At 44.8% G+C, this 16,158-nt stretch overlaps 1 protein-coding gene across 5 annotated transcripts; it reads right to left on the bottom strand.

Annotated features, from left to right (window-relative positions):
* Window positions 1–916: 916 nt before the first annotated feature.
* mpz (myelin protein zero) lies at window positions 917–15,653 on the bottom strand. Of its 5 annotated transcripts, none has more exons than XM_085141500.1 (7): window positions 15,417–15,653; window positions 13,866–14,032; window positions 11,136–11,349; window positions 10,233–10,362; window positions 9,676–9,718; window positions 4,230–4,506; window positions 917–3,472 (listed from the first exon to the last, which is right to left on the bottom strand). In XM_085141500.1, the coding sequence occupies exons 1-6, from the start codon at window positions 15,460–15,462 to the stop codon at window positions 4,420–4,422; spliced, it is 687 nt and encodes a 228-aa protein (XP_084997626.1). In that variant the 5' UTR covers window positions 15,463–15,653; the 3' UTR covers window positions 917–3,472; window positions 4,230–4,419. The 5 variants fall into 5 exon arrangements, with proteins under 5 accessions (XP_084997626.1, XP_084997627.1, XP_084997630.1 ...); XM_085141501.1 differs by having other exon boundaries at window positions 4,477–4,506; window positions 15,417–15,652; XM_085141504.1 differs by lacking the exon at window positions 4,230–4,506 and having other exon boundaries at window positions 917–2,163; window positions 15,417–15,650.
* Window positions 15,654–16,158: the final 505 nt, after the last annotated feature.

Genomic DNA, 16,158 nt, shown 5'->3' with positions numbered 1-16,158 from the left:
GAAACTTTGCGTTGCTCAGGCAAGCAATCTGGCTTTATTACTCCACAACTAATTTCCGGCTAAAGTCTGGCTTATACAGTGCATTATCATCCATCCAGTTTAACTTTGGGAAGCACAGCATATAAGCATCTGCTCCACAATGTCACAAGATAATACAAAAATTCCATCTGCATCAGCTTTAAATAGAATTTTTAACAAATTTAATTTTGGTTGTTTGCATAATCCAAAATAAACCTACATTTGCAGCATTCCATGTTCTCCCATTGGCCAGTCAGTCATACACTGTCTCCAGGCAAGTCAGCGCACATCTGTTAACGACTCTGATGTGAATAATGAGGCAAAGTATTTTTGAAAAGGTTATGCTCACTAAATCCCACCAGCATGTTAATTCAGGAAAAAAAATCTCCTAAAAAATTATATGTTATTTTGCCATTTCGTGAAAGGGTGGTTAATGGTTGCTAGGCATTTATTTCCTGTTTATCATTATTCCTTTTTGATTGTAGGATTGCAAAGCGGCATGATGAGGAGAACCCATTTTAGCGCTCACCTGTTACCATCATGCAGGAAAGCTTAAAAGTTTAATTTCAAAACTGAATTCCTTTTGTACTTACAAGAAAACCGCCTGGTGATCACTGTGCAGCATTTAAAACCAGATTACATCCTCTAAAATGGTCTTTTTGAAAATGCAAAAAGCTTTCAGATAGCTAATAAGGTTAGTGCTGTTCTATAATGAGTTTTACATCTCTTGCCAGCAGTAAGCATATTCAAATATTTCAAATGGTAACTATATCATTTTGCAAGGACCTTCGTCTTTTGAAAAGTTCATAAAAGTGAGTCTTGGCAGAGACGTACGTGACAAATTTACAGAAAGCTTAGCACTCGGCACAGAAAGAAAGACACGGCAGGCACTTTCAGCTGGGTTTACTTTTGTCTTCTGTTGACAACAGCTGGCGACGTGGGGATTTTATTTTTATTTACGTTCTCTTTACAACACATTACAGTCACCAAAAGTCGTTAGTGGTTCGAAAATGATCACAAGCATTAAAATAAATGTAAAAAAATGTAAGAAGCTCCAGTCATTTCAAATGAAGGAATGTTATTCTGCAACTACGACTAACACGGTTCAAAATACATACAAAACGTGTGTTTAAAAGGCAGTTTTAATGCTGTTTGTCTTACGTCAGGTGTCTGTGTGGCTTTGCTGAAAAAAGAAGAAAACATTCTAACTAATCCATTTGACTGGATAGTTAAACAGCGACTAGTGAAACCAGTTATATCGATGTGGATTTTAGCACCTCCATTCCTGTTATGAATTTTAAAGAAACATTCAAGTCTACGCTTTCCACCCTGCATATTAAGCTCACCAATCGCAGTCCATCTTTGGCTCAGGGTTGGGGAAGGAGCACCTTTAAAAGAAAGCTCTGGGGGAAGAGGAGGCTCTATCTGTAGTGATACATATGGATTTTTGGCTGGGCTTAACACACCAGATAAGTCTCTTCCTCTAAAGATTTCTCCCACAGCAAGCACCTTCTCCCCCCATCTTTTTTTTCCTTCCCAGCCACATCGCGCTGCATCTAAGGCTAACCAAACCCTTATCCACCCTTCATCTTCTCTCTGACTCCGCACAACAACCTTGATTTCCCTTCATCTTTGAATAAAACATACCATAGAGACAGCCACACAGTACCTTCCATAACACACAAGGTCAGAAATATGACATATTCCAAAGAGTTACATTACATTTCTTCCCTGCCTCCATAAACATGTTCTCCAAGTGTTTTCTTGCACACATGTAAAAATGCCTCAAAAACATTTGCTTTACTTGGGGTGACATACTGCTTTTGTTTTGTTTTTTAAACTTCACATGTAATCTAAATTTTAACACTTTTAACAAGACACACATATACATAAAACACGCAGTGGCGACCGGAAAAGAGCTAGCTAGATTATAAGTTTTTGTTTGGCGTCTTCAGTGAGGACTAAAGGCGGATTTGTGCCCATCCGTTTCTTTCCTCTGGAAGTAGTGGGCAGAGGAGAACCTTTTGGCTTTCGAACCAGCAGAAAAAAAAGACAGTAAAGGGCCGGAGAAGAAGGGCTGGCAAAGGGACGTGCCCCTTAGGGAGGTGGTGCTTGAAGGGCAAACGAGAGGGCGTTGGTCGATCACTGGTGAACACGAAGGGAGGGGAGAGAGAGAGAGATGTCCATCACCGAGTTGAGAAAAGAGAAGAAGCAAGAGGAGGAAGGACAGAAGAGAGAGGAGCAGAGCATTGAGCTGTAGGCCTGGCAGTCAGATAAGGAGAGGCTTAAAGAGTGGAGTGGATTGTGTATAGGCCTTTTCTGTGGGGGAATAATGCAGTGCAGACTCACTAACTGGCAGGAAGAGGAAGAGATAAAAGAAGTCAAAGACGTTAAGGACGGCGAGAACGAAACAGGGAGTTTAGAGAGAGGTGATGATTCTCAAGATGGGGGCTGACATGAAGAGCAAATAACAGAGGAGAGGAGACCGCAGAGGAGGCAGGGAGGGAGATGTAGAGAGAGATATCTTGTTACCAGCACACGCTAAAATAATTAGCCCTGGGTTGGCGAGGAGAAACGTGCAAGCGGATTAACTGGACCTAAAATAACTCTGAAGCTGCACCTCTTCCTGGTAAGCTCTTTTGTCAGACTCGTGAGAGCGTTCGCCAGCCTCGGGGGCCGTGACGTCATTCCAGGTTGTCAGTCCCCGGCCGTCGAGTCAACAGCAAACCGCCTCATACACTTAGCGCAAACAGCACAGCAGGGCCCCCACCACCTGCTCTGCTCGCCTCTCTCTTCCACCCCCCTTCCCCCAATCTCCTGTCGTCTGAAAAATGTGCAGCTGTTACAGTAAGCCCGTACGCTCTTATAGGACCAGAAATAGCCCCCTTTAGCCAGGGCAGGGACACAGCGACAACCTCCATTAGCTCAAATGTGAGAGGATTGAATCACCCCGAGCTCGAGGGCTTGAACCTCTATCTGCGCCGGCTGAGAGCAGGAATCATATTTCGCTCCCACTATCACTCTCCTGTCCCTCTCTGTCTCGCTTTTTCTCTGTCTAAAGACCAGAGTGCACTCGCAACTCCGCCTAGTGTGTGTGTGTCTGTGTGTGTGTGTGAGTGCGTGTGTGATTGAGTTGTAAACATTAAGCGGGGACATTCAGGGGACTCTAAACACGAGGGGATATCTTTCAGGTTCCTCTTAAGGAAGTTATGTACATAGTTAGGCCCTAAACAGTTTTACAGTTTGCCCAATGAGCGCATACAGGATCTCCGGCGAGGCGTCGTGAAAATTATTTGACACCATTGCCGCTGATATAGTGGGACTATTCTTACAGCCAGTGCTGTCTTGAAAGAGTAGAGATAATGGAAAATAATGGGGGTTGCATCAGGCTGGGCGGAAAAGGAGGGAGCAGACTAGAGGATTGGAGGCAGTCATGGAGAAGTCAGACCTTTATCTACAGGAGGAAGAAAAGAGGGAAGGGAGGTGAGAGAGAGAGAGAGAGAGAGAGAGAGAAACAGGATAGAGCAGTTAGCATATAAATCACTTCTGTAATTTGAATTAACAAGAAAGTCAGGAAATTCACAGTGAAAGGAGGAAGAAATGGAATAGGAGAGGGGAAGAGAAAGAAGATCAGTGTGAGGTGAGAAAGTTGGAGTTTGACATGTTGCCTCTGAAAAAAGCAAATTGGCTTGTCCCCGCAGCCAGGGCTTTGTGATGCGTATCGGACGCACTTGGAGAAAGCTCTTCTTTTTTTTTTTCGGTGGATAGGATCACAATGAAAGGAACCAGAAAGGCAGAACCCAGGGAGCAGCTTTTTAGATTTTGTTATCAAACCAAGCCGTCTTAGGGTCTCGCTTCAAATGGCATATCTTATGACCTGACAAAAGCACTCGGGGTGCTGGCTGGTGTAAGAGATTATCACGACATCTAAGATCTCAGCCAGTATAGCTGCGTTTATAATCATCAGCCTGTGACAGGAGCAGTTATGATTTGACTCATTTATTCAGGGACTCAGGTTAGCGTTGTGGGTTGAAAAGCAGGTTTGTGGTTTCTCAATAGACTTCCCACTCTCTTATCTTCGATGGGTCCCCCACCCCCACCTCCCTCTCTCGTGGTCTGTTATTTGAAGGTGAGCTGATTGGCGAGCCTGGAGAGGAAGCCAAGCGGTTCGGACCTCCCTGTCCCTCCTTCACCGCTGGGGCCCTCCTCACCATTTCTGCGAGTCAGCTCCAGCTCGATGGTCATCAGTACCCGACCCGAGCCCTCCTCTCCTCCTCCCCCCGCCCTCTCTGTTTTTCTGACTATGGTTCGCTGCTGCTGCTTGGGCTGGGCCTTCCCCACCGCCTGGCGTACGGGCTGGAGCAATCGGTCAGCGAACCCGCCCCAGCCCCTCCCCGTATCCTATTTCTTATCCTTGCGTGACTCCTGCTTCTTCTTTTCCGAGGTGGCCGCCTTCACCTTGGAGGGGTCGGCGGGAGGCACAGGGCCCTGTGGGGGGAGGAGGGAGAGGGGAATTGGGGGGAGAACAGGGGAGGAGAGTCACTTCAGGAGGAAAGGAGCGTGAGGAAGAAGAGAGAAAAGAAGGGGGGGTGACACAGGTGTGTTAGAGGTGAGAAGATGAAATATGGGGTTAGCAGGGTGGGTGGAAATGTGAAGAGGAGAGAGAAAAACACATTTAGGTGAAAGAGGAGGAGGAGGGTGAGGAGGTAGAGAGAGAGTCCTTTTAGGGGAGGGGGTAGCAAGTGAGGGGGGGCGGTGTCCAGAGCTGTAAGGGGGTGACAAAACAGGTAACCATGCGTTAGGATGGGACCCAGTGGCAGGTAGGCTCCATACACCTGTGACAACTGAGTGACAATTGATGATTAACAAACAGACAAACACACACACACATGCAGAGTAGATTTTGATTGGCTATTGAGCAAATATTGCCCTTGAATTATTTACATATCCAGTGTCTTTGAATTTAGCCTTGGTTTGTATGAATTAACTCTTTGCCGTCCTTGTCTCGGTCAAAAATAGTTCCCTTTACTCTACCAGCCACATTCACCCATTCACTCCCACACATTCACGCAGTGCTTTTTTTACTATACATACAGCACTTTTATTTCCACTTATCAAACACACATAAATGACACATCAGGTGCAGTTTCAGGGTTTCGAAATCTCTCGCCCAAGGACGCTTTTGCATGCCGACTGAAGGCACCGGTGATAAAACCACCGACCTTCTCATTAGTGGACGACCTGCTATTCCTTCTGAGCCACCGCTGGATCCTTCAAAGAAAATGTTTACAAATGTCTCAAATTTAGCTGGAAAGTGTTTTCATCTAGGTTACATTTCAGTGCTGAACATTATTCCTCTGACTGGAGTTCACTACGGAGTGAAGACCTTTAGCTCAACGCGAGGAAGCCGTTTAAACACTGTTGAAAGTGCCGTTGCAGATGGAGCCAGGACAGTTAAACGCCACGCATTGAACTCTTTTTAATTATTTTTAAAAGAAAGATTTTTCATAATTAAAATCAAGATAATTTTGCTTTAAAGTCTGACTTTGTGACTAAATAATTATACTGTTGTCATTTTTCTTCTCCCGTTTTTATGTGTTTCGCTTGTTGTTCAAATACATAAATGGTGAAAATCCAATATGTTTGCACGACCCTCTTAAAAAGAAATGCGTCTCTTGGGGGGGTTAGCCTGTTAAATATGAAACATGTTTTGATCCCAGACACGCTTCATTCGACCATTAAATACTAGATGTCTGGTACATGTTTTAGACTTTTACAGTTACACCAAGAACAGAAAAATTAAATCATTTCCAGGGTGGCTGCACTTTGAGGCACAGCATCCCATCACATTTAAAAAGGGCAGTTACAGGGTCAGAGTGGCAACAGAAAATTAAATATTTCTGAAGTATCTAACTGAGCTACTGAATAAATAATAACTAAAGTGTGCAGGGGAATAGTCGTTATAAATCTTCAACACTGTTTTGCTGTAGCTGTGGTCAGGGACAGACTTGCGTAATCTCTTAACATCCTCCAGGCCTCCGGTTACCCTTTGAGGATTTGGGTTAAGGTTAAGTTAACATTATGCATCATAACAGAAGAACTGAGAGCTAAGTACACTTCACTTAATTTTTAAAAGTAACATGCTCTAGTTTGAGAGCACGCTTGTTTAACCTGTGGCTAAAACACACTCTAACCCTAAACCTGAACGAGCCTGAACGAACTGAACTCTTTATTTAGCTTCTGCTTATATAACTTTGCAGTTTTACTGGCAGTCCTTCTGTTTATCGTTTGTGTGTTTTCTAAAAAAAAAAAAAAATCTCCTATAAGAAATCTATAAACGCAGGAGGAGGAGAGAGGGAAAATGAAGTAAAGTGTTGCTTCATTTGAGCACAACAAATCCAGGAGGAAAGACTTGACCAAGTGGAGATAAGGTCAAGGCAACACTTAACTTTACAATAACTGTATTCCAGTGCATTAACCCCTGAGTTAACCTATTGAAAACTATCACAAGCCCATGATAATGCTTTGATGGAGCCTAATAAAACTTTGCTCGTATGTAATGGTTTTTATAATGCCATTCCTTTTGAACCCCGGGTCAGCACAGTGTTGTCGTGTTACAGAGAACAGAGTGAAGAGGGAAGCGTGCCGGATATGAGGCTTCGAGACTGAAATACTCCTCTAATACGTGAGGTTAGTCAACAGTGGAAAGCACACTAGAGGCGGTTTCTACCCACTGAAGCTCCCAGTAATAATACCCCGCTGATTGCATTAGAAAATTTATCTTCTTTAATTACGCACTCTGCAGAAGCTGCACACACAGACGGCAGTTGAGACACACAGTGCAACCAACTCGACGGGGAAGCTGCAAGGGCCGTCCGGTGTCATTATCTTCGATCATGCTTACATTCTCTCATACATCACTGTATTGTTTACCATTATGCATCCCAAGATAGGCTCGAGTTTTGCACTGCGGTGTTTTCCATAGCTCCCACGCTAACGACGGGCTTGCTTCGTAAACACACTCCTGCCTGCTTATGCAGAACGCAGTACCACCCTCGTTACAGGGGCTGCACACACTTCAAAGGAAATGTGGGTACAGTGGCAAAATAGGAGGGACTGGCGGGGAGGTAGATAGGTAGGTAAGTGGCTGCGTCCCGTGCTGCATACTAAAAAGAGAAGGTGACAGGTGAGGAGGGAGATTGAGAGGTAGATGAAGAGCGAGAGGTAGTGATTTTCTGTCTGGAACCATAGCTGATCAGAACCCAGAATACCTGAGGAGGGAGAGGAGAGAAACTGGAACGGGAGAGAGGAAGGGGGCGGCGGGGCGTGGGGAGGAGGGTGAGGAGGCAATCGGCAGAGAGAAAGAGAGAGAGTTAAAAAAAATGAAAGAGCAAAGAAGGAGTTACAGATAGATGCTTCTCATGGTCAGCAAGGTAGTCGAAGGCATGGAGAGAAGAGGAAGATGCGACTGAAGAGTGGGAGACAGGGGACAGGATAAAAGGAATCTGAATGAGAGAGAGAGTGTGCGAGGGAGGGAGTGGAGTGAAGTGAGGCAATTGGGGAGTGGAGAAGAATGGGTGGGTTGTGTGTCTGTGTGTGTGTGTGTGTGTGTGTGTGTGTCTGTGCTCAGATCGATACTGAGTGCACTCAATTATCATTCCAGTACAGTGCGTGTGTGTGTATGCGTGTTCAATCCTTTGAGCTTTCTTATGTGTGTGGCTGCAGGGTAAAGTCCTCTTCCACAACTCCACCTAATGGGGAGTAGCGGGCACCACAGGGTTTCTTTGTCTCTCTGTCTCGCTCACCCTGTTGTTCACTTCCCTGCCCAAAAGCCTTTTTTGAGATTTGTAGTGCAAGCCCAGCAAACAGAGGAGCGACGAAGACGGCGATGCTGATGCAAAGTTGTGTCGTGTCAGCAGAGCCTCCTAATAAGGGCTATGTGATCAAACAACCACTTATGAGCGCACTGTAAACTCCCACGAGTCCTCTCTGTGTGTGGTGCAGCTAGAAGACCAGAACCGGCTCAGAGGAGCGAAATAAATAAATAAGCTAAAACACACTGGAGAGTGAGCTCAGATGGAAAAGCTGTTTTCGCTGTATATTTTTCTTCCAAGCAGAGACTTGCAGGAGAGTAACTGCAAATGACAACGTTGTCAAATATTTCAGTGTCCTTTTGGCGGCGAGTTATTTATTCATATATGCACTGTCATCCGCCGCAGGCACTTGAGAGCAACTGACTGCAGCTCAAGAATAACCTGACAATCATATGACAGTAGAAAGGAAAGAAGAAGACAGAAGGAGGAAGCAGGGCTCCGGGGAGATGAGAATGAGCGCACTTGTTTAAGGTAGGAGGAAGTCTCGGTCCTTGCCGGTGTCGCCCTCTAGGTTTACACTACAGGGGCAACATGGCGCACTCCGGAGCCCGCCACCGCTTTACAGTTACTTCTACCTGTGGCTAAATGACTTGCTGTTACAATAACACCTTTGATCTCCTGCCGCGGATATCTTTACACGTCTCTCGTTTCAAAGCCGAGTCTTGATTGTTGAAAACGCCTTGAACTCAAATCCTTTGACTTCTGTCTCTCTATTTTTTTCCTTTTTTTTTTTTTTTATTATCAGCATGCAAAGCATACAGTCGATTACAACCCTGCAGCCCCCACATTACCACAGAGTAATCAAACAGAACTTGCCCTGGTGCACAAAAGAATACAAGCCACCAAAACGTCTGATTAATCCACCTCTTGAGGCTATCACACCCCCATGAGGAACAGAAGGGGGAAAAAATACACCAACTCCTTGGCGTGCAGCAGTGTAAAACCACTGATAACAGCCCAGACCATAATAGACCCCGTGATTTTCATTTGACTCCCAGTGAGCAAAATCAGCAGCTCCCGTCCATTTCCCCACTGCGAGCAATCATAGTCCCATTCAGTAAGGCAATAGCATTAGTGCCATAACCTGGCCTCGGCCATTTCACAGTCACTGGTTTGAGTGTTTCCTTCTTCTTTTTTTGTTTTTTGCCCCGTAGCTGTGTACAGGCACCGTACTGTTAGGACCCCTCCCATCCCACCCCCGAGGGAGCTGAAACAGTGGTGAGGACCACGAGAAAGAAAGGTGTGACGGCGTGGGCTTTAAAGCACCACGAACGCTGAGATGACACAAGAATTTTAACAGCTTGAACACTGTTATTAGTGTTAGCGGGTTTGAATGGCATGTTATTTTGTTGTTGATATGTTGCTGAGAGGAGGAGCCGGCTGAGTGTGAGGGCATACTCGAGCTGGTTGGACTGGCATCGGGGGAATGCGATTAGGAAACTGTGCCGTTATGCACTGTCATGTTGGATGCGTGCTATTGTGTTGCTGCACTGCAACAGAGGAGATGAATATTCCCTCTGACAACATGTTTCCTGAGCCCAAATACTCAAACACTGAATGCCATTGTAACCTCTCCAAAAGCACATGATTTTACTATTAGCGCCTGAATGTGACAGCAAACCAATCTGTTGCTTTTGGTGTTGTCGGCTGGATGTGTATATGCGCCGGTCTGTGTGTGTGTCTGTGTGTGTGGTGGGGCTGGAAGGAGGCAGAGGAAGAAGAGGAGTGGGGGCAGGAAGGAGAGGAAGAGAAGCATGTGGAATAAGTAGAAGGGGAAACTTGCCTGTCTCTGCTGTGAACCCTCTTTCTTTTTCTTGCCATGTTTGCTGGAGGGGACAAAAGAAAGACAATGTCAGGATGTCGAATCTATCTCTCCCTCCAGTGGTCACAGGGCTGCATTGCCTGGCAGCCATCATAAAGAACATCAACTTAATCTACTGGCCCTGTCTCAAGCACAGCCCCCAGGTGCTAGATGTGTTAAGATCTCATAAGAGTGGAAGATTGGAAGGGTATAAGCAAGATGATGAATCTGTCATTTTCATGATCTAGTAGATAATCCACTCAGAAACCTTCACTTCACTACTTTTAATCATCTCGCCTTGGACTTGTGCAGTACTGTTTTTAGATTAAATCTAAATCGAGAGATCATTATCTGTGTCTTTACAGCTGACTAACTTCAATTTTAAACGCCGCACACCTAACCAAATCAAACCGTGGCACAGCAGCTATGCCAGCTTGGCCACGCAGGTGTCCATGCCAGGGATGGGCTCCGGCTTCAGCTCCAGTCCCTGGCAAAAACCCGACTGGCAGAGAGTCGCCGGCCACAGGCCGGGCACTGACCTGACACTGAGGCTGAAGACTCGGCGTGCCACCAGGAACCTCATCAGGTAGTAGATGACCACGATGAGCACCAGCAGGCCCAGGACCACCCCGATGATGGCTCCTGTGATCACGCCAGCCTGGATGGGCACTATGAGTGGACGAGAGGAAAAAGCAGATGAGGAAAGGTCAAAAAGGACAAAGATGGAAAACTGGCAGTGGAAAGCGAATGCCAGGTTGAAGTCAGGAGCATTCGTAAGAAAAAAAAAACGTGCAACGAACAAAAAAAAAAAAACAGTAAAGGAGATGGAAAAGAAACGATGCTGTCATTTGTGGGAGGAAATTGGTAGGAGAGGAAAGGGTAAACAAAGCTAAAAGGAAAGTGAATAAGAGATGAAAGCAGCAAAGAAAAGTAAAGCAAAAGATAAAATAACGGTTGAATGAAAGATTAAAGATACCAGCACAGTGAAGGTAGAGAAGGAGATGAAGTGACAGAGAGATAAGGTAGAATAAAGGTGAGATCAGAGAGAAAGTCATGGAGAGAGGTGCTGAGGGAGAAAGTGGAAGACGATGGCGTAGGGGATGGAAGAGAGAAATGGGAGGAGAAGCTGAGAAGGAGGGGGAGAGAAGAAGTGAAAGGGAGGCAGTGATAGCAATCGCAAATAGAGAAAGAGATAAAATTGTAATTGATTTCATTTAACGGGAGGTGCGAAGAATTCTAAATGAGGCAAAGCAACGACTGGTTTGAAGACAGTCGCTTGATTCTGATGAACGGCGAGAACTGAGATTAATTTCAGAGTTTCAAATGATTAAAACAAATGAGAACAGTTCACTTTCAATGGGAAAAAAAAGAATAGAGGGCGGGTGGGAATCTAGCAAGCAGGAATTTAATTTAGGAGACAAACCCCCCACAGGACGCCTCACCTTTCTCAAACACCAGCAGTCGGACACTGGAAGGCCGGCCCACTATGTCAGGGGGGTTCTTGGCGTCACAGGTGAAGGTGCCGTTGTCGTTGAGCTCCAGGTTTTTGAGCAGGATGGATCCGTCACGGCGACCTGGGTTTCCCACAAACTCCAGTCTGTCTCTAAAGGGACCCTTGTTGTCAACGTAGGCAGCACCACCAGTGTAGTGGAAGATCTACAAAGGACAGTCAACACACTGTCACTCTGACTAATGCTGCATTTGGATGTTTAGTAAGTAGAGCAGCAGATCAGACCTGTGATTTCCTGCAATAACAAATTTTGCCACTATTTGTGTGCATTTTTAAAAAAATATAGAGATGCACGAAGCACCTGTCAGGGGGACACTCATGGAGCATTAGAAAAAAATAGGGCACAGCTTTTAAAACTGGCAAGCAGCTTTATACGAGGGCCAGAAAATAATATTCAAAAGCAGCTCCTGAGGGGTGTAGCAAATGTGACGCCAATTACTACCGCAGGAAAAACATATACAACATTTATAACTAATATATGGTGGATAATTGATAACTGAGGGGGTTTGGGGAATTCCAGGGAGTGGACCAAATCCCAGTGAAACATATGAGCAGTCTATTGCTTTGCATTTATAACTTATTAATTATTAAGTCCATTCAGCGTGCTGCCATTACTGCAGCAGCAAGTCTACAGTGATTACTGCTGCCTGCTGACACTGACTGCGGTGACCTATAGATAGTTTAACTGACAGAGTTAGCCAGTTTACTGTTTCTGATGCAGACGTTGTGCTTGTTTGGTTCCCCTATTTAGAGGTTCTTATCTTTCCCAATAATACAACAGTAAGTTGATTAAATTAGCCCATTCTTGATTTACTCCACAACCACAGCTCCCAGAGCAAGAGCTAGCTACCTGTTTCACTGTATTAAATTAAGCAGATGCACACTAATCACTGTGGTACTGCAGTTAGCCATGATGTTGTTACTGGGAACAAACCACTTTTTCTTAATAGTTTTGGTCTGTTTCTTGTGCACATCTTGTGCTCTGCACACACAGGTTAATGTATATGGTCTCAAACCGGGCAGCTTACAGCTTATTGAAGGCTTGTAAATCTCACTCCTGCTGGACCAGCTTAAACTGCAGTATTGGCTGCACAGCGTTGTCAAAGGTAGTTTTACATGTAAAGCAATTTAAAAGCCGGAAGCAAAGGAGAGCTTTGCATTTAGATGTCTGCATATTGTCGTGACTTCTGGTTCTTCTTCCTGGAAGAAGTGCCATGACTTTTAAAATGATGACATGCCGTCACCAAGTATCGATTATTAAGCATTAAATGGTCACAGTGGCAGAATCGGGGTGATGCTCTGGATTTTACAAGGTCAAGGTCAAATGTGTCTTTCAAGGTTTCATCTATAAATAAAGACCTGAGGCCTGCGGTTGCTGTTACCAAGTCCCACGTGAAAAGAAGAGGACCTTTCATATGATTAACGTGTCAGAAATCAAGTATGACATTTTAAAGGGACAAATGCAGCGTAACAACAGATAGAGATATGAAACTGTAAATCTGTCCAGGCAGGGAAAGAAATAAGTGACTGAAGATAAGTGAGGAAAATAAATAAATAAAAGAAGAAGAGAAGTCTAGTTTCAAAGTGAGGCCACCGCGGGAGACAGATGAAGGCGAAGGAGGTGAGGGAAGGACATAATGAGAGAGGAGGGGAGGGACAAAGAAGGTAGAGCTGTGGAGGAGGAGATTAAGGGAGGTGGACAGAGGGAGGCGCAGTCAGGATGGGGAGATAGAGAGATTAGAGAGATGGCAGGATGATAAGGGCAGGGAGAGTGAAATTAAAGAGCAGGAGGCAGGTGATGCAGCGGGAGGAGTGGGGAGATTAGCAGAGAACATTGCTTTTAGTTAGTGCAGATGTTAGAGTAAACTGAGTACTTGTGTATGATGACATTTCAGATATGCACAGTACTGCATTTGCTGGATTAAACATGGATTTGTTTTTGGATAACCGTGCTCCCTCAGTGCTCTACAAATCACTTTGTGAATTTTGGAAGACATTTAAAATACAGACATCCGAAGATTAAAGAACATCTCCCGAGATAAATCAAATCGCGTGGCCTCCAAAAGAAAACCACACCTTCTTCCTATTATCGGTTTTCTCCCTTTGCTTGCCGTGTTTCACAGAGATGGTGAAAACAATAAAAAGTCTTTTGGAAGAAAATATAGACATTTTTGGCAAGTCTAAATTTCTGTCAGTGCAGCAGACTTGTGTGCTTCCCTCCTAAATATTTATACATGACTTTGTGAATGTGAGAACAGTGGGAGTAAACAACATAAGAATGTCATTCATGCAAATAGCAAGAAAGGAGGGAAGGCTCTCCTGCTGTAGCCCGCCTTAGTGATTTACATCTGGCTCTTTAGCTGCCAAATGCTCCATTATCTCAACAGCTAGACGCTATCGTTGGCGGTCTGCTGTTTGATTCTGGACAAGAGATGTTTTACTGACACAGCTGCATGCTGCAGATGAAAACAACACTGTTGTGGGCAGGGAAACAATGACTTTATAGATACCACGCTCGGTGACGTTTCGCTGGAGTTTCATCAAGCGCAGCTTTGATGCGACTATACTTGAATTGCTTGTTCCTTTCAAAGTAGCCGACCTGTAAACACACGACCTTTCATTTTGCATAGCGTGTGTATATGTGTGTGAATTTGAGTATTACAGAGATGGAGTCCCGTGAGCCATCGGGCCTGTATGTCCAGGAGAAGGTGACGTCCTCCGAGGTCCAGCGCCAGGAGAAGAAAGAACAGGAGAGTCGGATGTCAGAGCCCACCAAGGCGTGCCGCTCCCAGCCAGTGTAAATCGCTATGGCCTGGGACTGCTCAGGCACTGGGAGACACAAAACAGGTTTAAGTGGTTAAATCACACATAGAAAGAACAAAATATTCTGGGAGCTCATATTATTTTTGATACTATGAGTTGACCTTCACCATATACTGTGTTCAGGAATCTAAATGTGTAACTACAAAAACACATGTACATAGTTGTTAGTGTGAGCTGGTGTAGAAAAATTAACATGCACTGTTTCTTAGAATACCTTGAGTACCTTTGTGAATATTTTTACACCTAAACTGTTATCAAGAGACACAAAGTAGTCCTCTTTTAGCATAATGCTAGGTGCATGCATATACATCCAGATAGTCACTGACAAACTGCACATTAAGTGGGGTCAAATGTGCCATTGATTCAGAGTTGCACTCAGTAAATATTTGGGTTGTCTCTGAAAGGGGGAGCTTCATTTTCTCCATTGGTAGGGATAATGTTGGCCTAATCATGTGCACAGTTTATGCTTGAATAATATTTAATGATCTATGTTAATTCAGTCTTGGCTGCAAAAATCAATATTTTAACTTCCTCCAAAAATGCACTCAGCATCTCAAACAACTACCAAAGCCCCTCGGAGCTGCACAGTCTCGCCGCTGAGCAGTATCATTTTTTTGTATTGTTCACTTTCCCTTGGACCGCGCCACCAACGAGTCACAGTATTCTCACTGCTGTATCAACATGAATGCCCTTAAGCACTCTGGAGTTTTCAACACCCAGGGAGTAAAGTTCGCAGCTTTCGCTGTGCACATCCTTGAGCGATAGCCAACCCCCGCACAACTTGTCAATGAAATCACGCTTGACGTTTTTAATTAAAATTCTGACAAAACATCTGACAGGAGGGAGTTTAGAAAGCTGCCTCCTCGAGACCAAAACTCCTCAGTTAAAAAGCTGTAATGCTGCTGCTCTTTAAAGATGCAAGCTTGGAGACACCTGCTTCGAGAGAGAAGCACAGATGGACGGTGCTGACCCATTTACTGGAATGCATGCAAAAAGAGACTGAATCTTCTACAGGTGTACTGTTGGCCTTTTAGATTAAATCAATACAGCAAATGCCAAGATATCAATTAAAATGCTTTAGCTAAGTGTTAATCCAGTGTAGTGGGAGGTATTAGAGTGCACTCTGAGATTGATTCAGTATCAAAGCTATTAAACCTTTTTCATTGTCATCAAGTTTATTAGTTTTCAGGTAGCACAAAACACACAAAAACCCACTTTGCCATATCCTCACATTAATAGAAAGATCATTTCTACATCATCACTTTCAGTAGATTAAGTTAAGTGTGAGCTTTTTTTGTTAGAGAAGTCCTCAAAAATGAAGTTAAAACTTTAAAAGAAGATGTTTTCTTTCATTTTCCCCCCCCATTTGTTGTTGTTGTTGTTGTTTTACCTATTCCCAGGAGGACAACCGACGTCAGCGCCAAAAACGTCAGCATGGTCTCTGGCTTCTACGGAGCTCCCAAAAGACTGATGCTGCAGACCCGACTGGAGTCGGTCGAGGAAGAGTCCCTCTCTGGAGGGAGCGTGAGTGGAAGGAGGAGAAAGAAAGAGGTAAAAGAGAGTGGAGGGGTGCAGGATGCCAGGACAGAGGGCTTCAAAACAGGACAACAACAGAAAACCCACTGTCCCAAGTTTTATACCCAACCACACCCCTCGTTCAGGCCTCAGCCCGGCCCATTCCTCCTCTCCTCACACTCCCCTCCTCCCAGCTCTCTCCATTTCCCTCTCTGAAATAAATGAGCGCATGCTATCTTTTGAAGTGGAAAAGAAAGGCAGGTGACAGACACCTGCTCAGTACAGTAGTTGGTGAATTAATTGGATAGGCAACTAGGGGCGAATTTGCAAAGTATGCGCGACATTACAGAATGATGAATGTGATGTGTCACATTAAACCCTCACCTTGATGTGACTGAGCTGACAGGAGATGCTAATTAACACTTAGTGTGTAGGTGCAGGTAAAGGCGTGTGACGGGGACTCGTGACCATATGCGGCTGCTCTGTATGTGATCACTGCTCGCATGTTAGTATAACATGGAGAGATCCAGCAGAGAGGTCAGTCCAGGGCTCTCTCCTCCATCCCCCATGCCTCACCCCTCATTCTCTTCTCCTTGCACTTTCGCCCTGTGACACAA

Source organism: Neolamprologus multifasciatus, chromosome 18 (genome assembly GCF_963576455.1).
Source record: "Neolamprologus multifasciatus chromosome 18, fNeoMul1.2, whole genome shotgun sequence".
NCBI classification, from domain to species: domain Eukaryota; kingdom Metazoa; phylum Chordata; class Actinopteri; order Cichliformes; family Cichlidae; genus Neolamprologus; species Neolamprologus multifasciatus.
The sequence above is the reverse complement of the archived record's forward strand: the minus strand, read 5'-3'. Positions and strand labels throughout refer to the sequence as shown.